The sequence below is a fragment of the Callospermophilus lateralis genome, chromosome 7 (assembly GCF_048772815.1).
Source record: "Callospermophilus lateralis isolate mCalLat2 chromosome 7, mCalLat2.hap1, whole genome shotgun sequence".
Lineage (NCBI taxonomy): Eukaryota > Metazoa > Chordata > Mammalia > Rodentia > Sciuridae > Callospermophilus > Callospermophilus lateralis.
The window spans coordinates 10,618,679-10,644,456 of NC_135311.1; the positions used below are offsets into that span (position 1 = coordinate 10,618,679).

Consider the following 25,778-nt stretch of genomic DNA (forward strand, 5'->3'; position numbering starts at 1 on the left):
TATTTCCATATTAATATAACTGGTATGTTTGGGGAACAAATTATGCTAATTACAAGGAAGCACTTTACCATCTTCAGGTTCGTACAGACATTTTGAAATGTGAACACTGTCATCAGGTAGCCCTGTGTCCCAGACATAGTATCTCTGAAATTCCAAGCCCTTCATGGGTGGGAGAAGGGTGAGACCAAGCTTCTTCAAGGACTGATTTGGAGGTCTTGTTCACAGTTGGGAGTTGCTGTGGGTCTGGAGTCAGGGTCTCCTTGATCACAGGAATGTAGGCCTGTGCTAGTCTGATTGGGTGCTTACAGGTTCTCAACATTCCTACCTGTGGTCTTTTTCTCAACTGTTCTGAACTGAGGGATTGATAAGTTATAATGAGGGAAACTCAGTCTGCAAGTGCTCAGAAGATTATATAGAGTTCTGCTTCTAGTTGGTAGGAACCACAAAGAACTGGATATGTTTGGTCTCCAAACTGTTGTCTGAGAGGCTGTCCTTCTTCCCCAGGATGAGACAATGGAAAGGGAGCTCCTGGATCTGCGAGCCCAAGTATCCAAACAGGAGAAGCTCCTTGAGAGTACAGCTGAGCGTCTGAAGACTGCTAACCAGCAGAAGGAGAACATGGAGCAGTTCATTGTCAGCCAGCGTAGGTGCCCCTGAGCTGTGGAGCAGCAGAGGAAAGGGCTGGTCTTGCAGATGTCCCACTTGTGCTGCAGATAAACAGTGACCACAGAGGCACTGGAATGTTAGGAAGGGAGAGTCTGATGCACTGGGCCCAACCCTCCTGTGACATGAGCAATTGTGGTTGCAAAGGGAGCGGGACAAAGGGGTCAGCAATAGGCCATGATTGAGGGGTGAGAAGAAAATGCTCTAGAAAATGCATGCCCAGCAAGTAGAGCCTAGCTGGAAATTCCTTCTTTGTGGGGCTCTTTTCTTCTTTCAGTGACCAGGACACATGATGTTTTGAAGAAGGCAAGGACTAACTTGGAGCTAAGGCAACGGTTGCACCTTACACAGTCACAGAGCCTGCTTCAAATACATCACCATCTGACATCAGATCTGTAAGTGACCCTGACCTCCTTTACCTTCTAGGAGATGTCTGGTCCACCGCACAAGTCTTAGCTCCTGGATAGCCTCCTCTTAAAATTCTATCCCTTCACCATTTTGCCCGCTCCGCTTTCTACCCTGTTATTATTCTCCTCTAGTCACCATCTCTCCCCTTTAGCCCAATTTTCTCTCCTTGATGTCAGTCAAGCAAGGAGTCAGAGAAATACAGTTCAGTTGGTCATTGAGGGAAGAAACTTTCAAAGTCTCTCTGTGAATTAGTTGTCTACCAAGAGATCTTGAGGCCATATGTGCATTCTGGACTTTCCTGAACTAGTTTATGAAAAACCAAATAAGGCATAACCTTATAAATTGACTTTAGTGCACAAAATTAGGTTAAGAACAGCAATTTTATTTTAACACCACATTTTCTTTAAAAAAACAAGAAGGAAGATCCACTTGGTCTCCTGGATATAAAAGAAAAAACTGATAATGAAAAAAAGACACTTTAAGGGAAATTTTTAAAATATATATATATCAGATATTCTCTACATTTACTTAAATGCTGTGCTAATAATTCCCTAGAAATCCTATTAAGAGAAACTTGATGTGTAACTGATTGTTTTAAATATGAGACATGAAACCTTTAAACTTAGAGGGTAAATATCAGAGCAGTTGAGCCTTCTAGGAATGTTCCTAAGTTGTACCCTGAGAGCCTTGACACCCATAGTGTGATCAAGCATGGGATGTATATTAACTAGCTCTTACTTTCTAATTCCCTTTGGATCTTCTCTGAGGATTGCTTTCTTTTCTGAGCCTCTTATCACAACACTTAGAAGATTGGCTCTGTACAGCCTCCTCCTATTGCTGCCAAGTTAACCCACAGCCTCCAGTTCCTGCTGGCTCCCTCCAGTGTGCAGCCCACCCTCTCCTTGTTCACGATTTCTGGTCTCTAACTCCAGGCTTAATGTTAATTGGTTGTATGCCTTTGGCTGGCCCCTTTGCCTCTGTAAGCTACTACCCTTCATCTGTTAAAGGTGAACCTAGACTTAGATAATCTCTGAGGTCCCTGCCAATTTGACTTCTCCTTAAGAAAAATGAGACACAAACTTAACAGGGGAACTTGCCTCAATATGTCTTCTTCAGTATAGGCTGTTTCTATATGTGTATGTATCATGCTCCATCCTTATTTTCCTGGAATATGACAAGGGCCTATATTTTTCTTCAGACCACATAACATGTAGTATGAACTGGGTAATAAAAGGACAGTAGTAGGATCTGACCATATGACATGCAGTAGGGCTATGGCTGGGGCACCAGGGATTTGGGTGCGCAGGGAAGCTTATCCTCTAAGCTGGAACCTGGAATCTCTTCCAGACGCAGTGCATCCCTCCCCTTGACTCATTCTTTTTACCACCTCCCACCATGTTCCTGCCTTCCTGCATGCTTTGCCCTAATTCCAGTGTCTGGGCATCCTAAGTGGGGTCTAACAGTTTCATCTGAACAGGATTCTTTTGTTTACTTGCAGGTGAAATCCTTAAGGGTCCTTCTGTGTGCTCCAGCATTGAGACCCTTGCCTTCCAGGAGCCACAAAAGAAGCAAAGCCACCACAGGTCCCTTAAACATGAGGAAGCCTAGGCCTAACCCCCTCACCACATCTGAACAACTGTCTATCTGCTAAGGAGCACCTGGGCCCTATTCCTTCAAATCTGGTGCAGGTCTGAAGAGGTGATCAGAGATGTCTACTACTAGGGTAGTCAGAGAGGCAGAATGACTTCCTGGCAGTGATGGAATACCAGTAGTCAAATACCACCAGGCCTCTCACTAGATAAAGTGCACCTAAGAGTGCATGCTAAACCTTGAGACACTGCTTTTGAACAGCCTCAGTGACACAGCACCTGTCACAACACAGTTCTCACCTCAGCAGCTCTCCTCAGAAAATCAGCTCTGGGGAAATTGTTGCCTCCTACACAAGGGTCATGTGGTTCCAATGTAGAGCTCCTTGGCAGTTCTAGAAGCACCCTAGTGAGCAGCAGGGCACTGCTGGACAGTGTCAGTGAAACTCAGCACCTTTCACAGATCCACACCTGACCAGGTAGCTCCTCTAGGCCAAGCCAGTCTGGACTTTGCACTGCACCATCAGGTCTGACCACTTTGAGTCCATGTGAGGAAGGAAATTGATGACTTGCTAAGAGGCCCTCTCATTTATAGCCTAACACAATCTGCTTCCTTTGTTCACTCATTCTCCAAATTTTACTGCCCCCACTCCTCCACATTAAGTATGCTGTGCCATTTTGCTAACCTAACAACCCTCAGGGGAATATGAGACCGATGTCCACACCAAGCCTATGCAAAGTCTTGCATATGGCAGCTTCTACTTGTTTCTTAGTGGTGTGGGCCAGGCCCCAATTGTATTGAAGTCTCCTGTGTGTCTTCAGAGTGCTCCTAGGACATGAGTAGGTACGTGTAAATGTAAGATAGAGGTTTATTTATGTTGCTGTAGCCATACGTTGAAGGCCAACATCACTGATGGCAGGCATGGTGAAACTGTAAAAGTCTTTCAGTGGCTTTTTTTTTCTTTTAAAGCAAAGTTTGTATAAATAGTTTCTTTCTTTTTTTTTGTCTTTGTTTCCCATTTCTACATCATTCCCTAGAACAAGTGTTAAGAATAGAAAATAAAATAAGCCATTCCCAAAAAAACAAAGACTGAATGTTTTCTCTGATAAGAAGATGCTGATCTATAAAGTGGGGTGGGGGGGAATGAAGGAACCTTGGATTGGACAGAGGGGAGGGAGGTAAAGGGAGGGGTGTGGAGGTGTGAAGGATTGTGGAATGAGAGGGACTTTCATACTCTATGTACATTTGTGACTACACTACTGGTGTTGACTCTGCACCACGTTCAGCCAGAGGAAGTGCTTCGTTTGTGTACAATATTGTCATGTATAATTAATTAGAATAAATTTAAAAATTAATATTAAAAAATGATAAAAATCTTTAAAAGAATAGAAAATAAAACTGTCATGAAGAAATTTATTGGCTAATTCTGAGGCCTAAGTTTTAAAAAGTGACAATTTTTCCTCCTTGCCATTTTTCAAGAATTTCTAAGACAAGACAATTGATTCTTAAACTTTTGATGTGCCTTTACAAATTCACAGGGAAGGACATATTTTGCTGTTTGTTCTGCAGGATTAAAACTCAGGAGTCAGGATGGCAATGGAGAATTGGTTTCTTTCCATCCTGGGTTTGAGCGAGATAGAGAAGAACATTTTCTTTGACCTGTCTTCATCTGTGATGACTGTGAGGCATGGAAAGCTTTTATAAAAAGAGGACACAGTGTGGGGGAAAGGCAGGAAATGCCCAAGTGTGTATTCAGCTAGAGTGTGTTAATCAGGAACCTGTCTCAAAGTGTATGTTCCCCTTTGCAGTGCCCAAGAGGGCCAGGCAGTCCATCAACCTTCATCATCAGATTAAAGATCAAAATTAAAAAAGAATTTGAAGATTTTCATTTCAAAGGGGGTCTGTTTCACAGTCAGCTGTGGGGATCGTGGTAGCGACTCCCTGGGCTGCAGTATAAAGCACTTTAGTGGTTGTGGGAATCTATTCAAGGATCTGCCTCTTTATGTAAGTATCCCAGGTGATACTGATGCAGACACAGTTTAACAAACTGATGATTCTGATACAGGTGGGCCACAGATGACAGTTTAACACACATCATGCATGTCATTGAGTCACAATAAATTTATTTAAGAACCTTAATTGATAATGATCATTCCATAAATTTTGGAATAAAACATTTTTATATAATCCTTCAGAAAATTTTTGTGTTCTTTCTCCTTGCAGAATTAAAATAAAACTATTAGTCTATAGTTATTTCCTAGAAATAGTTAAAAATTAACACAATGACAGAACAAAAACTTATAATCATTATCACAAAACCACCACCATTACCAGCAGCAACAACAAAAAACCTTCAATAGACCTCCCTGTGTAGAGACATGGGCACTCCCTTGGGAAGATATGAAGTCAACCTGTGCTTTACACTTGAGTGTTTTAAGTATTTGCATGAATGATTTTGGCTTTGAAATACAGAGGAATTTGCTGGCAGATTTAGCTGAATGGTTGGAAACTGCTCAGACCCATTACTGAATCTAAAAATAATGTAGTCAATGGTAAGGACGTGCCTGTATAGTTTCACAGGGAAGGGCATATTTTGCTGGTTAAAAGATACTATTATGTATTTTAAGCGCTACAATAGGTAGCACTTTTCTGACCCTGAGTTTATTGCTGCAAGCCTGCAAATTTCCTTCTTTTACTTCTGAACTTCAAGGGCTGGTATCCTTGATAAAATAATCAATGGTCACAGGACAACTCAAATATTTCTTCTTAGTAAGTCAGCTTACTATGAAGCAACTTTACCATGACAACTGCAACATATTACCTCTTGTAAGTCTGAGACTGGTGGATACAGTTCCCAGCTACTTTTGGAGAAAACTTTTGAAAGCTATTGTATTTCCCCATTTATGATTATAAGAAATAATTCAAAATATCTGTTTGAATTAATAATTTTTTAAAAGGCAACAGCAAAAGCTGGAGTTGTAGCTCAGTGATAGAGCATTTGCCTGGCAAGTGTGAGACACTGGGTTTGATCCTAGCACCACATAAAAACAAAGTCATCGAGTCCATGTACAACTGAAATAAATAAAAGGTGACAGCAAAATATCCTTGAGGCAGATTCTCCAGTATTTAATTTTTTATAAATATATTATATCCCTGTTGTGGCAGAAACACAGCTCATTCTGTAAGAAATAAAAAAAAGGAGTGGGAGGCTGGTGCAGTTCATAAAGTTCAGTTCATAGAGTGCTAACCTTTGCAAGCACAAGACCCTGGATTCAATCCCCAGCACCAGGAAATTAAAAAAGAAAAGGAAAGGAAAGGGGAAAACCTCAGTCATATATGACTACCATTGTCTTCCAAGTTTTTCTAATTCAAATAAAATCCATGGAGAATTCTTTGAGGAAAATAGAGTGAAAGTCCATAAAGGGAGACAGAAAAGCAAATAGGACAGGTACCTATTGTAGCACTTAAAATACAAAATACTATGTTTTGACCTGCTGTCTTAAGACCTTCAGAATTTACAGAAAATTCATCATAGGGTTAGGGTTAGGGTTATGAAATAATACTTGCCACAGTCTGGCTGGGCACAAAATAACCGAGCCGCCACACAGCCTTGTAGGTTCAAAACAGGAATTCCTTTATTCTCTGCACTCCTGCAAACGCCACGCAGGCAGCCTTTTTCCAAGACACATCACACACCAACCAGAAATCCCTACTCTGGAAATCCCTCCTCTGGCACTTCCCCAACCAACCAGAACTCACCAAGAATCCAGCAAGAACTCCAAAGTTGCAGGCCAAGTGGGACAGCTGGGGTCTAATATACAATTGAATACACAGCTTAACATAACCATCATCATCTCAATGGCTTGCTGGCATCACTTCTCAACCACTCCCTTCTGGCAAAAATGCCATGTGTCATGGAGACTCGGCTGTGGCCCTCAACAAATACTCTATTTTTTATGGTGAAGTAGAAGAACCTGGAGAAGGAGGAGGAGGAGGAGGAGGAGGAAAAGGAGGAGGAGAAGGAGAGGAAAGAAAAGGGAAGAGAAAGAGGAGGAGAGAAAAAGTTAAAGAATGAAGAAGATGTGCTGTGTCCTTGGAGATCTGCAGGACTATGATTATCCCATCACCAAGAATCGCCTCCGAACTTTCTGTGATGCAGAATGGCCCACCTTTGGAGTCAGCTGGCCCCTTGAGGGCACCTTTATCCCCAGGTGGCATGGGCTGTAACTAATGCCACTCTTGGCAACCTTGGCCATCCAAATCAAATAGGATATATCCTACCCTGGGCAGAAGCAACAACTAATCCACCCCCTTGGATGAAGGTTTGAATGGTCAGGAATGGACAGGGAGGGCAGGCCCTAATTGTGACCAGAAAAGTTCCCCAGGAGCCCTCAATTAAAAACTCTGTTTTACAGGACATTCAGGAGGATTCCCCCCTCCCACATACACTGGGGCTACTATTTATCTTCCTACTGCTGGTGCAGGGACAATGGAGACAGCTCCAACAATTGCACCACCACTTCTCTCCCCCTCCCCTGAGCCACTGCAACCACCTCATTTCACCACTCCTTCTGATACAGCTTCGCCAAATAAGCCAGCCTCTATCCTACCCCTCCCCATACCCAACAGGGTTGCCCTTATGGAAGATCTGACTCAATCCCCTCCCTAGACAGACCCTCAGGCACTGTTTCTATTTCTATCCCAGAGGAAGAGGTGACTCCCACCCCTGTACTTCCTCTCCATCAGGTTCCAGAAGGTCCTTATATATAGTTTTCCACAAGGGATCTCTACAACTGGAAAAACCAGAGTCCCCCATTTAGCGTGGATCCAGGTTCCCTGATTTCCCTGGTTGATTCTGTCTTTTTTAATCATCTCCCCACCTGGGATGACTGCCAACAGATTCTTGAGACCCTTTTCACTACGGAGGAAAGGAAGCCAATCCTGGCAGAAGCAGCTAAAGCCTGCCTGGAAGAAACTCTCTTACGAAATATGAGAAAACAGAAGTAATCAACTTGGCTTTACCTAAAAGAAGACCAGACTGGGATCATGGAACAGCTGAAGGTAGGAGAGCACTCAGTGATTACACCAGGCTCTATTAGAGGGTCTGAGGAGGGCAGCTCGTAAGCCCACCAATCTTTCTAAAGTAGCAGAGGTGAAACAAAACCCAGAAGAATCACCTTCAGCATTTCTCGAATGGCTCCTAGAGGCATTCCGTCTATATACTCCTATAAACCCTGAGGACCCACAAATCTGAAGGTGATTAACCAGGCTTTTGTAGCTCAGTCAGCCCCAGACATCCATAAAAAGATTCAAAAGATAGATGGCTTTGCTGGGAAGAACAGGTCAGAATTATTGGAGATAGCCCAAAAGGTGTTTGAAAACAGAGGCAGCCGGGATGATCTACTGATAAGGAAAGTAAATCAGGCTACAGTAGCTGCACTAAGGTCTCCTGATGTTTTCAATTCCAGACAGATGCAGGCTGTACATGGCAGAGGCAAAAGACAGACTCCCCTCCGAATAGATCAGTGTGCTTATTGCCGGGAATATGGACACTGGAAAAATCAATGCCCCCAACAAAATCGAAAAGACTTTCTCCAGCTGCAGACCGGAGTCCCTCAGCCAAAATCAGCTGTAACTTTAGAAGAATAGGGGGACTGTGGCTCTTTCAAACTAGGCTCCTGAGAGCCAATGGTAACCTTCACAATTGGGAGCCAACCTGCAAATTTCTTAGTGGATACAGGGGCTTTATATTCGGTGTTACACAAGCCCCTAGGACCTCTCACTAATGAAACTATGGAAGTACAAGGGGCAACAAAATTATAGATGGACCACAGATCGGATTGTTGATTTAGGACAAGGAAGGGTGACTCACTCGTTTATTGTTATCCCTGAATGCCCTTTCCCATTGCTGGGACGGGACCTTCTAAGCAAACTTCAGGCAAGTAGATCATTTTCAGGGGAGATGCCTACACTACAACTGGGGAGTCCTACAAGAGCCCTAACTATAACATGCCCATTAAGTGAGGAATATCTGCTCTCTCAAAATCCTATCCAAGCTTCAGAGGGAAAATGGAAAAAAAATATTAATCCAAGAAATTCCTACAGTTTGGGCTGAGGATAACCCTCCAGGGTTAGCTAAACATGTGCCACCAGTCGTAGTCCAACTAACCTCTGGGGCTATGCCCATTTGGTTAGACAATACCCCATCAGCTCTGAAGCCAGAGAAGGCGTCAAAACTCATATCAGACGTCTCCTAGAAGAGGGAATACTAATTAGATGCCAGCTTGAAACACCCCTTTGCTGCCAGTCCAAAAGCCTGAGACTCATGATTACAGCCTGGTACAGGACTGAAGACAAGTAAGCAAATGGGTAAAAACCATACACCCAACCGTTGCAAACCCTTATACCATGCTTAGTATGTTGCCATGGGAACATAGAGTCTACACACTGTATTAGATCTGAAAGATGCATTTTTCTCCATTCCATTGTCAAAACTGAGTCAGCCCATCTTTGCATTTAAATGGACTGATCCCGAACAGGGGATATCAGGACAACTAACCTGGACTTGACTACCTCAAGGAATTAAGAACTCCCCCACCATCCTTGAGGAAACACTCAACAAAGATTTGAGCCTCTTCCACAGTGAGTACCCTGAGATAAACTTGCTCCAATATGTGGATGATCTTTTACTAGCAGCAAGGGATGAAAGGGACTGTTTAAGGGCCACCCAGGGTTTACTGAGAACCTTGGCTCAATTGGGGTACCAAGACTCCAAAAAGAAAGCCCAAATCTGTTCTCCTCGAGTTACTTATCTAGGATATGAACTGAGGGAAGGGAAAAGGCTGCTATCCCAAGCCCACATAGAGGCCATAATGAAGATCCCAATCCCAATCCTAACTACTAAAAGGGAAGTTAGGGAATTCCTGGGGGCAGTGGGGTACTACTGCCTTTGGATACCTGGATTTGCTGAGATTGCCAAGCCTTTATATACTGCAACTGCAGCGGGTAACTCACCTGTAGTTTGGACTGAAGAAAATGAATTAGCCTTTAAAAATCTAAAAATGGCCTTGGTACAGGCTCCAGCCCTAACCCTCCCTGATATCTCTAAGCCCTTCCATCTGTACGTTCATCAGAGAAAGGGCATTGCAAAGGGGCTTCTTACCCAAAATCTAGGGCCATGGAAAAGGCCAACTGCCTACATTTCAAAAAGCTGGATCCAGTAGCATCAGGATGGCCCCCTTGTTTATGAGCCTTAGAGGCTACTGCACTTTTGGTGAAGGAAACAGACAAGCTTACCTTAGGGCAGACTCTAACTGTGACTGCCCCTCATGCAGTGGAAGCTCTATTGAGGGATGCCACAAATCACTGGATGTCAAATGCCCGCCGCACTCAATATCAAGCTCTCCTCCTAGACAAAGACAGATTAACCTTCAATAAATCCCTGGAGATCAATCCAGCAACAGTATCCACCGGGCTCCCTTTTTAAGCTTAACATAAGAATATTTCCCTGAATCTCGTGGGTGAGCTGAGTATTTATAGATTCTCTACCTACTGGATTACCAAACTACATCTCTGTGTTCTTTAGATCAAAGAAAGCTTCCAAATACATAGCAATTCTGGATGTTGAGAAACTTAAAAAAAGGAATGTCCAAAAGAATATCATTTCAACAAAACACAGAACCCTCTTGCAACACCCCTATGCCATGAACCATCCAAAATTTTCCAAATATAGCCTGAATCCCATACAAATGGGATATAGAATATACCTCTATTAATATTCTTTAGAAATATATGCTGATTCCTATGGTTTCATATTTTTAGGGAAAGCTTAAAATAAATACATCAAATTTTCTTGAATTATGGGATGTCTACTGTCAAAGTGAGAATAGAGTTAGACCTGAAATCCCTTCCCAGAGAATGCATGTCTACATGTGTCTTTGGGATGAGCAAAGTCATAGAGGACATTCATATTTTGACTAATTAGGAAAAGCAAATGGGGTTTGAGGAAAATTTTCATGGCCAGAGCCTTATCTAGGACAATGCATGAAAGTGATATCTAAAAAGTGTTAGCTAAAAAGTGTTATCTAAACAGTTAAGCTATTCATTTTCTTTTCTTTCTTACTTTAGTTGATTATTTTTAAGGTTTACAGTTTGTGTTACCCTTAGTTTTTTATGTGCTGTATTAAATTACCTAATTAGCTAAACTGAAATACATTTGAAGAGGAGAATGCTCTTAAGATGTCAAGTTTATACAGAGGTTCAACCAACTTCTTTTCTTGGATGGGAAAACTGAGCAAATAGTGAAAGTTAATAACTCCATGTTGTGTATTTTCCAGTTATCCAACAGGGTTTATGATTACTTATCCAGTGATCACTGATGCAAAACTCTTATCTTCAATGAGACATTGAGGCTACTCTTTCTCTGTTGGGTTCCATCTCTTTCTCTACAGTCTGATCATCTAGAGGCAGGCCACTAGGGTACAGAGAGGAAGGTGGAATTTTTTTTTATTAGACCATTTTAGTTATGCATAGCATTTGAGTTACTTTTTGACAAAATGATATATATAAGAGAAAGGTGGAATTTTAAGGAATTGTTTGAAGTAGTAAATGTTAAAAGTCAAGTCCACAGGGAATGACCTCTGTGAGAATGAAGACATTCAAGTATGGTCCTTCCAGTTTCTGGTCCAATGTATTTAGTGAAGGTGTAATTCTCATGTTTCACATTTGAGTGGACTTTCCCCTTGACTCAGTTTTTTTGATCACAGAAATTCTTGAACCCCTGATGTGATTCAAGTTAACTTCTCTAGCCCCCTATCTAATTTTCCCCCTAATGCAAATTATGCTTCTCGACTTCAGTTTTCTTTCTGTCCCTCAAATATGTTAAGCCTTCTTCTTGGCTTGTGTATCATCTCCGCAGACAGCCCTTTCCTGATTAGAGTTAAACTTGCCAAAGACCTTTCAGTGGACTCAGGGTGGGGGTGGCTCAGCGGTACAGCATTTGCTTGGCAGGTATGAAGCTCTAGGTCTGATCCTAACACAGACCCACAAAGAATGATATACAAGAGTTTTTAGTAACAGTGATCTCTATCCAACGGGCCATAGAAATCCAGGTACTGCTATGTCTCCAAAGTGATGCTGTCACTGGAAGATGTAGAAGATAGAGAACATTGATATTGTTCAAAGGTGGTAAAATGTTCACTCCAAGTTCTCTTTTTTATTGAGGTTATTATCTTTCTGTGTATAGCAAGACCCAAAGATATATACATTAACTTAGGAAGGAGGGAGATTATTCCTTCAGTACTTTATCCAAGTCTGCAGTACTAAGAGTGGCAAGCTTCATTACCAAAAAGGTGATACTTTGGAGTTCTCTACTTCTCTATTTTTGTGAATTCCAGGAAATCTCCTAGGGAAACAAGATTGTTGTGTTGCATCTCTGAACATAATAACTTAATGCATTCTAATTTGCCTTCTGACAAAATATTGTAGAGAGAATTAGGTATAGTTTGGGCAAAGCAGAAATATACCTCCTGAGGAGATGGATCTGTGTGTTCTTCCTGCATGCATTCTTCCTTTTCGTAAAATTGAACAAAAGGATTAAAATACCCTGAGGACATATGATCATGTTGTAAGAAATACCAGCTTGACAGAATTTGGAAAACTTATTTTTGATCCATGAAATTGTCAGAAAAGTCTACATCATCCCTATACTGTAGACTTTTATGCTGAATAATTTTATTACAACTCCTGAGTGAGGATCTGGTACTTGAGAGCAAAATGTATTGCTAAATCAGTCCAGAAGGGTGGTATTGCTTAGTATTGTTAAAAATATCATTATGGTTCCTACCTTGGAACATGGAAATTAATGTTCTAGAGAATCAGGGTGGTTTTAAATAATTATGGATAATAGTTTCCATTCTTTTTAAATTTTTTTTAGTTATACATGGACACAATATCTTTTTTTGTTTGTTTTTATTTTTATGTGGTGCTGAGGATCAAACCCAGTGCCTCACATGTGCGAGGCAAGTGCTCTGCCACTAAGCCACAACCACAGCCCAGTTTCCATTCTTATCAGGTGTAAAACCAACATGGTAATGTGTTTTGCCGACAGTATCAAGATCTTACTGTGTTGTGTTGTGAAATATGATAGAAACCACAAAATTTGACTTTGAAACAAGAAATGGAGTGAGGGTTCATTTGTTGCTGGAAACTTTCTCCTGAAATGGCATAATTGTTGGAGGAGGCTGCAGAAGAACAGGAAGACTGGGGCCCAAACTCAGAAGAACATGGTAGCCATATTCACTCAGGACACCAGGGCCCTGGAGGATGCCTGTGTGATGTTCTCTGACTAATGAATGAGCCAAGCTGAGGATGTGGAAGACCTGATTAAGTGGAGCAGCGTAAACTGAAACTGAGATCTGGGCCTCCCAGTGCACCACCTGCAGATGAGCCAAGATACAGATGCAGCACCTGCCTTTGGAGCCTGTGTTCGAAGGCACCAGCACAGCTAAGGCACAGGGATGCCTTTTCAGACTTCCCACAGAGTGGACCTAGAGATTTTTAGAATTTAGACTTTACCCTTTATTGGATAATCAGTTTATCAACCTTCCTCATTCATCATTTTCCCATCCTCATTTTCTTCTGGAAACGATCCTGTCAATTTGCTAGTTTATTAGGATCAAATATTTCTTTAGATTGTGTTTTTATTCTTCTTGAATAGCCAGGTACCAGTGCCTCCTTATTCTCCCTTTATGATGCTGCTCCAAGTGTGAACACCACTGTCAAAATGTAACTCAAATTACTCACCCCTTTATCGGTAATATAGTGATGATCACATATTGAACATCAGCTCAATTGTTAAACCAAATAAAAGAAGTACTGATTTTTTGGTTTAAGACTGATCAAATAACAAAAATAATTTGAGTGGTACTTCTGTAGCCCAGTCTTATAGTGTGGATGTGAGGTGTCCCCAAAACATCATGTGTGAGACAACGCAAGAAGGTTTAAAGGAGAAATGATTGTGTTATAAGAGCCTTAACCCAATCAATTGGTCAATTAATCCCCTGACAGGTCTAACTGAATGGTAGCCGAAGGCAGGTAGGGTCTGGCGGGAGGAGTGGCTCATTGGAAGCCTGCCTTTGGGGTGTATATGTTGTATCTGGTGACTAGAGTCTCTCTCATTGCTCTCTGATCATCATGTGAGCCACATTTCTCCACCTCTCTCTTCTGCTAGGATGTTCTGCCTCATCGGAATCCTGAGGAATGGAGCTGACTGCCTAGGGACTGAGACCTCTGCAACTGTGAGTCCTCAAATAAAACTTCTTCTCCTCTAAAATTGCTCTGGTTGGTCTTTTATTCACAGCAGGAAAAAAAAGCCAACTAAAACATCCAAACACAATTCGACATATCTTATATATATATATTAACTGGTTTAATCCTGACAAGAATTCTAATAATTTACTCTTATCCCCTTTTTATAGATGAGGAGACAATCATACAACTAGCATTGTTCCAAAATTGCTGCTTTAAATAGTGTATTACTTACTCAAGAATAATTACTGGAAGCCTATAATATTAGTCAGCTTCCTATTAGCAGAAGAAAATACTTGAGAAGTTGAAGAAAACACTTAATACCAATTTACAAAGAGGAAAGTTTTTGGTTTGGCACATAGTTTTTGACATTTCAGTCCATGGTTGGTTGACTTCATTGCTTTGGGGCCTGTGACAAGGCAGAATGTACTGCCAGGAGCACAGAGTACGGTGGCTCGGAAGCAAAGGGAGAAAGGAAGAGAATGGTATCCCATGATCCCCTTTGAGGGCCTGTTGCCTGTGGTCTAGGATCTCCCATGAGGCTCTGCCTTTTAAAGCTTCCCACATCTTCCATGAGTGTCAAGCTGAGGACCAAGGTTTTAACACATAGGCCTTTGGAGGACATTCTTCATCCAAATTGTAGCACTCACCAAGTTACAGATGCTATTATAAGTAATGAAATACAGCAGAGACTCAAGAGAGTATACTCTATGTTCACAGAGCTTACACTGATAGTGGAGGGGAAAGGGGAAAACTTGTAAGTAAAATATTATATGTAAGGTGATGGCATGGGCAAAAATAAAGAACTGAACCAGAGAAGAAAGGATAATTATTAAAAAGATGAGCCACTCTGAGAAGGAATCATTTGAGAAGAGACCTCAAGCAAGAGCAAGAAGCAAGCTGTTCATACCTGGAGGAAGGGCATTCCAAACTAGGGAACTAGGAATGGAGTGATATCATACTGGGAATTTTCTAAAAGCTATGAAAATGTCAATAATCGAATTTGAGTAAGTGAAGCAGAGCATGGTAGGAGATGAGGTTGGTGAGTTGGAGTCAGGTTGTTTAGAGACTTTGTAGGTCAATGCACAGGGATTGAAAGTCATTGAAAGAATCAGATAAGTGTGTGGCAAAGGAGGAGAGTTCTTAGAGGAAGAGAGAAGATTAGTGGTTTCCAGGAGTTGGAGGAGGAAATAGGGATACAATAGTTGAGGGGTACAGAGTTTTAGTTATGCAGGAACAAGTTCTGGTCATATGTGATACATCACGGTGTCTGTAACTCAAGATTTCAATGCACGCTTAAAATCTGTGAGAGGGTAGGGCTTATTTGTTCTTACCACAAACAGAGACACAGACACACAATAGTACTGCTTATAATAATTAAAGATGTGGGAAGAAATGTTGGGAGGCAATGGAAACCTGTGTGGCCTTGAGGGTGGTTATGATCTCACAGGTGCATACAAGTCCTCAAACTCACTGGGTTATCTACAAGTGGTGCACAGAATTTCTCAAGTCAATGATACCTCAACATACAATTTTTATTAAAAAAGATGATTTCTTTAAACACAGTATCACCAGGCCTCATCATCTATGACTTCAAAATGAGGGAAAATTGTATTTATGCCAAAATTACTGTGACACCAATCCGCTCATATGCTTTAGAACACACTCAGCTGCCCTAAATATTTTACCTGTGCTCATATCCCAGCTTTTTAGCAAGAGTTCCAAACGTCACCTTCTTTGTGTTTTACTCTCCAGTGTATACTTTCATTTACCAACTCTCTGCTGCCCACAGTGCTGCTTATAGCAACCCCATAATTGCTGTTTTCCATGGTGAGAAGGTGACATCTATACTGGGGATTGTTACCACCTCCTTCACTCAATGCTCAGAGCAGTTCTTAGGTGCTATAATGTAGGGACACTCCATAGAGAGGCACAGGGTATGGGTTACTCCTCAGTCCTCTGCTTCATTTGATGGCAGTTCAAGGAGCAGCTTTGCTTGTGTTTACTCTCTTGGAGCCTCTTGAATACAGTAGCACCCACTTCAGACTCATTTGTCTTGAGATTTAATAAAGAATTTCCTTGCCTCTCTTTCTTCAGGTTTAGTTGGCTGGCCAACTTCCTTTATATCAAAAAAGGAAATCACACAACTTGTGAAGGATTTACATAAAATAAATTTGAACTAACCATGTTTAATAGACCTTATATATAATATATTATATTATATTATATTATACTTATAATAAGATTATTATTCTTAAAGATAATCCCCAAACACTAATAGCTACACCTTAGTTTCCACTAAATAGCATATGTGTGCCCCTGCACCCAGGTTCTTCATTTAAAGGCAAAAGAAAAATTTCTCTAGGAGAGGGAGTAGATTCCATTTCTTGTGTCAATAAAAAATTAGGCTACCAAAAGTCTTCAAATAAATACTAACAATTATTGTCAATATACGAAGTAAAAGTATTTCATTTTAAAGCCTACAGTTTTAAAATGTAGGAGTACATGTTTAATTTTTATAAATTTCAGTAAATAGAAATTTTATATTCATACATCTTTCTATTATTTCAGGTTAATTTAGATGCATGTCTGTTAGCAGGTAAGAATAAATATGTGGCTTGTCATAAGCCAAGTAGTCACAAATAAAGAATTCATTGAAAAAAGATATTAGATATTGTTAGCAGCAATGATTATCTACATAATAATCAAGTGAACCCAAAGAGTCCCACAGTTAATCATCATGGAGAGTCTCTACTGAGCAGAACACCACTCACTGGTTACCACCCCACAGGAGGATTTCAACATGGAGGATGGCAAAGGTCATCCAAGAGTGAAATCCTAGATTTCTGTCCACTGCATCTTGGTGTCAGGGTTGCCAAGAAAATGCAACATAAACATTGGATTGGGCAGTGTTTTTTTGATATAAAGGAGAGACAGAATGAGATCAACTTCTTCCAGTACCTCAGTCCCCCATAGCCAGTGGGTTCCTTCTAGCAGCTGAGGTAGAACAATCAGAAGGCACACACCCCTCTTGTGCTGCAGCAGAGGGCCCCAGGCCTCTCCCCATTGTATTCTGAAATACTTGAAGGTGGGTATTATTTTTTTAAATATATATATATATATATATATTTTTTTTTTTTTTAAAGAGAGAGAAAGAGAGAGAGAGAGAGGAGAACTTTTATTATTTATTTTTTAGTTTTCGGCAGACACAACATCTTTATTTGTATGTGGTGCTGAGGATCGAACCCAGGCCACACGCATGCCAGGTGAGCATGCTACTGCTTGAGCCACATCTCCAGCCCGAAGCTGGGTATTCTTGAGGGTCACTGATGCCCAGGCTTAAACAGAAGGAAGAAACCTACATTGAGTTTTCAATTAGGAAAGACATACCTACACAAAGCCAAAAGCCAAGCACAGGCAGTATGAACTTGTTCTAAGCAGCTTTTTTTCACTGCTCTGACTAAAATGCCTGAGAAGAACAATTTTAGAGGAGCAAAAGTTTATTTGAGGGCTCATGGTTTCAGAGGTCTCTGTTCATAGGTAGCTGGCTCCATTCCGCGGGGCTTGAGGTGAGGCAGAACATCATGGCAGAAAAGTGTGGCAGAACAAAGTAGCTCACCTGATCATCAGGCAGCACAGAGACAGATTCCACTTGCCAGATACAAAATATATCCCCAAAGCCATGCCATCAATGACCTATTTTCTCCAGCCACACCCTACCCACCTTCAGGTAACACTCAGTTAATCCTGCCAGGGGACTAATCCACTGATTGGTTTAAGGCTCTTGTCAACTAATCATTTCTCCTCTCACGGTTCTTCCATTGCCTCAGACATGAGCTTTTGGAGGATACTTCATACTCAAACCATTGCAGAGCTCTTTATCTCTTAGAAAGGATGTGTTTCTGCTCCAAAAGTCGTTCTTCTAAAAAATGTTTTTATTAGTGCATTATAGGTACACAAAATAGCAGGGTTCATTTTGATAAAATCATAAATGCATACAACATAATTTGCTCATTTTTATTTCTTGGTACTCCCCCTTCTTCCTCTTCCTGTTTCCTGTACTTCGCTGGTCTTCATTCTGTTTCCATTGGTGCATGATAGTTATATACAACAGCGGAGTTCACCCTGTTGTATCCAGTCCTGCACACGGCATAATGTGGCTCATTTCACTGTGTAGTTGCTTCCCTTTTTCACCCCTCCTCCCTACCCCACAGCCCATATCCTTTCTCTACTCCACTGTTCTCTTTTTTATTTTCATAAAATCCCCCTAATTTATTCCTGATTTCTTTCTAGCTTCTGCATATGGGAGAAAACATTTTGCCCTTGATTTTCTTAGTCTGGCTGATTTAATTTAGCATGATGTTCTCAAGTTCTCCCATTTAACAGAAAGTAACAAAATTTCATTCCTATTTATGGCAGAGTAAAATGTCATTGTTTATATATGGTATATATTTTTTCTTTATCCATTCATCTGTTGACAGGCACCTAGGTTGGATCCATAACTTGACCATTGTGGATTGCACTGCTATAAACATTGGTGTGCATGTATAACTATAGTACACTGCTTTTTGTTCTGTTCAATAAACACCAAGGAGTGGATTATCAGGGTCATATGATGGTTCTATTCCTAGTCTTTTAAAGAATCTCCATATTGCTAAAGCATATTAATTGGCTAAATGATGCAGTGTAAATACTATGTGTATGAGACTTTCTTTCCTAATGGTCCTCCCTCAATCCTACTCTATCCACTGAAGCAGAAGATGAAGTATATTAAATCCACTAGGACCTCTGCCACTTTAATTTAGAGGTGGATTGGCGTCCTAAGATGCTCTCAAACAATTTGTATGGATTTCATTTGCTCATAAAACCTCTTTGAGACAGCAGTTAACCTGGGTCACAAAGAGAACCAGACTCAGGATGATGGTCAGTCCTACCTGGAGGATGTTCCTCATCCAGAGACCCCAAGTGCCTGGCACAAGGGAACTAAAGAGGTAATAAATGAGTCTTAAAAAGAACCATGAGTGTATAACTGAAAACTATCTGGTCTGAGCATGTATCTTCTTGAGCTTTGTTTCTGAATTATTGTTAAATACAAAACAACAGATGTTGGCATCAAGAAAAATACCACCCTCTTCTGCCAGCATGTTCTACAGTTATACATCAGAGTCCTGAGTTCTGTTAGTCTTGGAGAGCTCAGGAACAGCATAAGCTATCTCTTCCAATAGTCAATGACAAGTTGCAAGCCATTTTTTTTCTAGAGCATGTGAGGCCACACAGACCACAGTAGAACCAGCTTATCTTCTTGGCAGGGTATCCTTGGAAACACAGCAAAATCAGAAGTCTGGATTCTTCCAAACTTTGCACCCTTTGACCAACATGTCCCTCTGCTCTGTCCACCACCTTCTTCAGTCTCTGGTAGCCATGACCTTGCACACTACTCCAGTGAGCTTGATTTTTAGTCTCCACATATAAGTGGTATCATGCAGTATTTGTGTTACTGTGGATGACTTATTTCACTTAGAATTAAAGAGTGTGGTCTATATACACCAAAAGAGACTGCTCAGTCTTTACAAAGAAGCAGCTTCTGTCATTTGGGACAACATGAATCTTAACCAATTTTTATGACTTTTAAAATATCACTGAAATGGGGACAGGAAAAGGGAGGAATGGTGGAAAAAAATTACTAAATTATGCTATTTACATATAGAGGTATAGCACAGTGGATTTCACTTTATGTATACAGCACTAATTTTTAAAATCTATAAATAAATAGAATACTAGTTAGAGGAAGGGGAACAGGGAGAAGGAGGAGGGGAGAGAAGGAAGAAGTACTGATGACTAACGGAGCAAATTATATTGTATGAATGTACGATAATGTCAAAATGAATTCCAATATTATATATAACTAATAAAAACATAAAACATTAAAATACTATCATTTCCCTTCTGGTGATATTATTTAGGGGAAGCTATCTTGATGAATACAACTTGTTGTAGCTTTTGAAAAATGCCATCCATCTGAGGACATCTGAGAGCTATCAAGACAGTGAAGAATTAGAGATCTATGAGCTGGAAAAGGAAAGCAGTCCTGAGAGGCAGCACTCAGTGTCCAGAGCCAGATTTGTTCAATTAGAAGTATCTGCAAATTGCAAAGGTATAGCTAAGACACAAGAGGCCAAGCAGTATATTCAGCAGGATCATGGGAACAAGAGGCAAACTTGGAATTTGAGGCCTGCATAGGAAGAGAAGCTGTGGTGAACACAACAGGCTTTTAGATATTATCATAAAACTCTGCATTCTCAATCCCTAGGCCCTAAGTATCAGGTGAAACATAAATGGGGGGGAAAAGAGCAGCCCTCATAAGTGATTGAAATCCAGATTTGAATAATTGCAGTTCCTGATCTGTTTAGGATCCGGAAGCATTGCTAGTTTCCAAACCTAACTGTGAAGCAGAGCAATTGAAAGGGGAAATAAATCTTTACCACACTGATTGTGTTCAATCATCCTGATTCGGCATACAGATTTCTAAATACACAATAACCAGAGCACCTAGTCAGGAAGTAGATAAACCACTGTAAAATGTGTTAGAGTCACTGAACTAGCAGAAAGTGGTAACATTCAATTAATCTTAGAATGTATTGTTTATAATCATGTGGAAGTTTATAGGAGGATCAACAAAGGAATAGTAAACAGACCATGAAGCCAACAAGTGAATAAATGAAAAAAAAATAATATAAACAGAAATGTTTGACCCAAGGAGGGAGAAAAGGCAGGAAAAGGGATAAACAGATGGCAGATGATGGCTTTAAACCTAAGGTTAGCAGTAAATTACATTGAAATAAGTAGCCTAAATAATTAAAAGACAGACATTGTCCAAGTGAATAAAAAAACAGCATATGTATACATATTTCTTTTTCAAAAGAGAGAAGTAGCAGGTGTAAATAATGGTTTCAAAATTTAAGAGAGTTGAGGGAAGAATATACCATGATTTCATGAACCCCAAAGGAACCCGATACAGCCACATTGACTTCTTACAATCATCTTATGGATAAGGAATCATTATTCAGCTAAATGCAGAAACACAAAAGAAGAAACAATAGAAAAATGTATATTCTCTTCAAGTAAACATGGAACATTTATACCGAAAATGAAATTTGTCCATAAAACAACATGAACAAATTTCAAAAAGCCAAAAATATGCAAAATATTTTTCTGACACAGTGGAATTAAGCTGGATTTGTGATTAAAATTATAAAAAGAAAATGTTCCCTTGTCTGAAAATTCTAAATAACAAATATAATACAACATACAACACTAAATAACAAATATAATACAACATGCTGGGTATAGTGGCGCATGCCTATAATCTCAGTGGCTCAGGAGGCTGAGACAGGGGGATCTCAAGTTCAAAATCAGCCTCAGCAACTTAATGAGGCCCTAAGCAACTTAGGGAGACCTCGTCTCAAAATCTAAAAAGAGGGGTGGGGCTATGGAGGTTGCTCAGTGGTAAAACATTGTTGGGTTCAATTCCCAGTACTAAAACAAAGCTAAACACACACACACACACACACACACACACACACACACAAAGAAATGGAGAATTAGAAAATAAATTAAAACAGCAAAGTCTGTGAGCACATCAAACATTCTGAGGTAGACTAAAGCCCTGGTTCAAGGAAATATTTAGCTCTTAAAGTAAATATGAGAAAAGAATTGTGAAAATAAGTTATGTGTGAATCTACATCAAGAAATTAGAAATAGGAAAGTCCATGGAACCCAAAGGAAACAGAAACAAGAAAATAACAAAGAAAATTATATGATCATAGAAAGAATGAACAAAGTTACAAGTTAGACCTTTGAAACCCTACACAAATTGATAAACCTTTGTCAACATGAGAGAATAAATGTTCATTATCAGATAAAAGTTACATAACTACAAACACTATAGATTTTAAAATAGTAAAAGGGAGATATGAGCCAGATGTTATAATGAATTAGGCAATTCGAATGACTTATCAAAATATCTGAAGCTTACCAAATACACAAATCTGAATACATATTCTGAATAGAGTTATTTTTATTTTTTAAAAAATGGACATAAAATTTAAAACTTTCCTATCAAAAAAAATTTTTCTGAAATTTCACTGGTAAATTATAGCAAATCTTTATAAAAAAATAAAAATAAAAAATGAGCACTTACAAACCATCCCATACTCTGGAGAATAAAAACAAAGAAACATTTTATAGCTTCCTTCATATAGTCAAAAAAAAACCCTAACACCAAAGTTTGAAAACAGAATTGTAAGAATTAAATGAACAAAGATGTAAACAGAATTGTAAGAATTAAATGAACAAAGATGTAAGACACTAAATAAAATATTTTTACAGAATATATTCAATGCACTTGCAGAGATTGCACGAAAAAAGATAAGTTACAGAAACAAAATTTTGTTTCATCATTTTAAAATCATTACAGGTAAGTCACAAAATTAACTTGACAAAACTGTCAATTCAACAAGGCAGAATATATACCTAATAAATGATGAAATGTGGATAGTTTCTATTTCTGATACAATATCAAAGTAAATTTACAGTTCTCATTATTTTTCAGATGATATCCAAATAGTGATATTTTCTTGCAAACTATTAGAACTCAGATGTAATGAAAACGATGATCATCTCATGAAATATAAGGAGATTGAGGTGGGGCTGACATCTGAAGTTTCTGGGCTTTATGGATTTATCACAGATGGGAGATGACATCATAAGTCCTCCCTAGATGTCCTGATATGACCTGTCAAGAAAACAAGCAAAAAAGAGTTCAATATAAGAGATGTGTGTACATCCATATTCGTAGTGACATAATTCACAATAGTCAATGGCAGAGGAACTCAGGAGTCTAGTAGTGGATACATGGGGAAAGACACGTTGTGTGCATACAGTGGAATATTACTCAACCTTGAGATGAAAGGAAATTCTGATGTATGCTACAACATACATAAACCATGTGGTCAAACTGCTGAATACAATAAACCTGTCACCAAGTGACAAAGACTGCATGATTCCAATTATAAGACTTGAAGAAGGTAGTCAAATTGATAGATACGGAAAGTGGAAGGGCCACCAACCAGTAGAGAGGAAGGGAACAGAGAAGTGCTTTTAGGTGGAAAGTCAGTTTCCATTTTGCAAGATGAAAAAGATTGGGAAGATGGATGATGGTGACGGACACACAGAATGTGAATGCATTTAACACACTTAAAATGGTACAGATATTAAATCATAGTGTGTGTCATTTACCACATTTTTATGTTAGCTCCATGCAGGAGATGGAGTTAAGAAGAAAGGTCTGGTGGAAAAGTGGAGGTTGACATAGTGTAAATAGACACAGGGTAGGAAGAGTGGGAGGGTGGACAGCAAAGGAAGAGTAAGGAAATAGAAACTCACCTGCGTCTCCAGAACCATAACGCAAGGCCCAGCAGGAAGATCAGAGCGGGCACTATAACTGCCAGAATGACCAGGCCAATGGGGATGGAGCGTCCTGGGGAGGGAGGACACAGACCATCACTCTGAATCTCATGCATTCACTCCCTGGCCTCCCTGTGTCCAGCTCTGTAGCCTTCATTTTCTAGAGGTCCGCTCTCCTCCCCTCCCTCCCCTCTCTGACCACCACCCCTCCCCTGCTTACCTCCTCCTCTTCCCCATCCTTCCCAGGCCCATCCTCTGTGCTGGGGCACCCCCTCCCTCCACCTCCAGCTTGGCCCCAGCCCTTTCTCACCCCAGTAGAGGACAAGGTCCTGCCCTCCTAGGCTGCTGTGCTTCACCCTGCAGGCCAGGCCAGCCGCCTCCCCAGCTGCCACATCCAGGGTTGCTCGGAGATACCATGTCCCATCTGCATTGGGCAGGAAGTCACCTTGCTGAGTGCCCTGCTGCTCCTGTTGACCTCGCATCCACATCACCCACACGTGTTTGGGGTAGAAGCCAGACACGTGGCACACCAGCAGCACATGGCCAGGTTCAGGACTGGGACCGCTGGACAGCCAGGCCTTGGGCTTCACTAGGGCAACAGGGGCAGGGAGAGTGTCACCTGCTGGTGCTGACCCAGAGCACATGGACGCAGACTGATGTGCACATTAAGCCTCTCTGTTCCTTTGGGAATGCAATAGATCCTTGATGAAGCCCTCCTCCTCCCTGGGTGGTTGCCTACTCTTGGATTTAAGGAGAACTGAAAGGGAAATGGCAGGACTCACCTTGTCTCTGGAGGTCCACCTTCCCTGCCTCCAGGACGCTCAAGAGAAACCGGGGACAGGTTTTATAGAGCAGGTGCTCTATCGTGTCAAAGATGCCTTTGTAATTTGCAATTAATTCACAGATTTTCTGTGCCCTGCTGCCACCGCTTGGGGCAGGCCAACAGGTAGTATTGATGCTCAGTAAATCCAGTCCTTTTATAGCCCCCTTCAAGAAACTCCTGACGGCTCCCCCAGACTGTAGCTCACAGCCTGCTATGCCCTGGAATTCAAAAGGATCTGTGCAGAAGGAAAACAGAAATAAAAGTTACTAACCAGCAAAGAAGAAGAAAGCAATGTGGGGAGGACCCAGGACATAGATTCTGGGTGAGGAAAAAGTGTGGAATGTGAGTTATCACAGCATTTAGAGATTTTCAGAGGTAGAGCGCAGGGGACACCTGCGCCTCTCCTGAATGGCACAATGATGTGGTAAAGGGGATGTGCTTATAGGGCAGAGGAGAGGCAGAGGGGGAGGAGCAGTGCTATGCAGTCACCATCACAGATTTCCCAAGGGAACCAGGAGTCCACAGGGAAATGGACCTCCCTGTGTTTGAAAGGGTGAATAAGAGGAGGAACCACACTTTAGATCACTGAGACACAAGTAGGGAAATAAGGAGAAAGTATCACCAGAGACACACCAGGGGCTGGTCACGCAGCAAAGCCATTCATGTGTCAGAGAGGAGTGAGGACGCAGCCAGATCAGAGTTTGTGGAGGAGAGGAGTCAGACAGGGAGCCTGCTCTAGAGAAGTGTGTGCATGCAGCTGGGTAAAGAAGGGAGGAGGGGGAGGGACCAAGGGAGCAGAGAAGCAAGCGGGTAAGCAAGACAAAGGAAGCCCTCAGTTCTGAGGACTGGACTCACACTCCAACTGGAGGTCACTGGTTCGTTCCTGCACTTCCCTGGTGATTCCAAAGAAGTAGACTCGGAAGATCTCCTCCAGCTCTGTGACCTCCTCATCACTGAGGTTGCCCTTAGACCAGGGCTTCAGGAATATAGCAGTGCCCGTGTCACTGTCCCAGCCATGAATCTGCAGATCTTCCAACCAGCCTGAGCCACGATTCAGGGTCCAGGTGCTGTTGGCAAAGGATGAGATTTGCATGACATGGAACGAGGTGGGCCCTTGGTAGGCTGTGAAGAAAACCAGAAAAGACTTAAGTGAAGGAGAGAAAATAGAGGGAAAGAAAAAAACACGGAGAGTGGGAAGATGCAGGAAGGAACCAAGATCCCAGGGTTTGCAGAAACTTAACACCTGACACATTTGAGAGCCACAGGGCCTCAGGCTGCAGCCCCACCTCCAATAGGTAGAAGAGGGCTAGAGTCGGGAGAGGGCAGGGCCTCAGAGTCCAGGTGCACCTGGGCAAGGCACCCTGCTTTCCAACAAACCCTCTGTACCACTTTAGGTTGCTGCTTACCTTCCTGATTGTCACCACCTGGGAAGAGAACTGCTAGCAGTAGAAGTAGCGGGAGCAGCATTTCTCTGCCAGAGGACCTCTGACTCTCAGCTGGTGTTTGATCTCTCATGTCAGCAACC

General features: G+C 41.2%; 1 protein-coding gene across 1 annotated transcript; it reads right to left on the reverse strand.

Moving 5' to 3' along the window:
• Positions 1 to 22,740: 22,740 nt before the first annotated feature.
• On the reverse strand, positions 22,741 to 25,778 carry LOC143403866 (T-cell surface glycoprotein CD1b-like). The gene is made up of 6 exons (XM_076862148.1): positions 25,660 to 25,778; positions 25,109 to 25,375; positions 24,213 to 24,488; positions 23,741 to 24,019; positions 23,410 to 23,503; positions 22,741 to 22,759 (listed from the first exon to the last, which is right to left on the reverse strand). The coding sequence occupies exons 1-6, from the start codon at positions 25,766 to 25,768 to the stop codon at positions 22,741 to 22,743; spliced, it is 1,044 nt and encodes a 347-aa protein (XP_076718263.1). The 5' UTR covers positions 25,769 to 25,778.

Coding starts and splice junctions, on each gene's coding strand:
- LOC143403866 (XM_076862148.1), bottom strand. CDS start 25,768: ATGAGAGATCAAACACCAGCTGAGAGTCAGAGGTCCTCTGGCAGAGAA. Junction 25,376..25,659: donor AGGTGGTGACAATCAGGAAG/GTAAGCAGCAAC, acceptor TTTTCTTCACAG/CCTACCAAGGGCCCACCTCG. Junction 24,489..25,108: donor CAGTGACCTCCAGTTGGAGT/GTGAGTCCAGTC, acceptor CCTTCTGCACAG/ATCCTTTTGAATTCCAGGGC.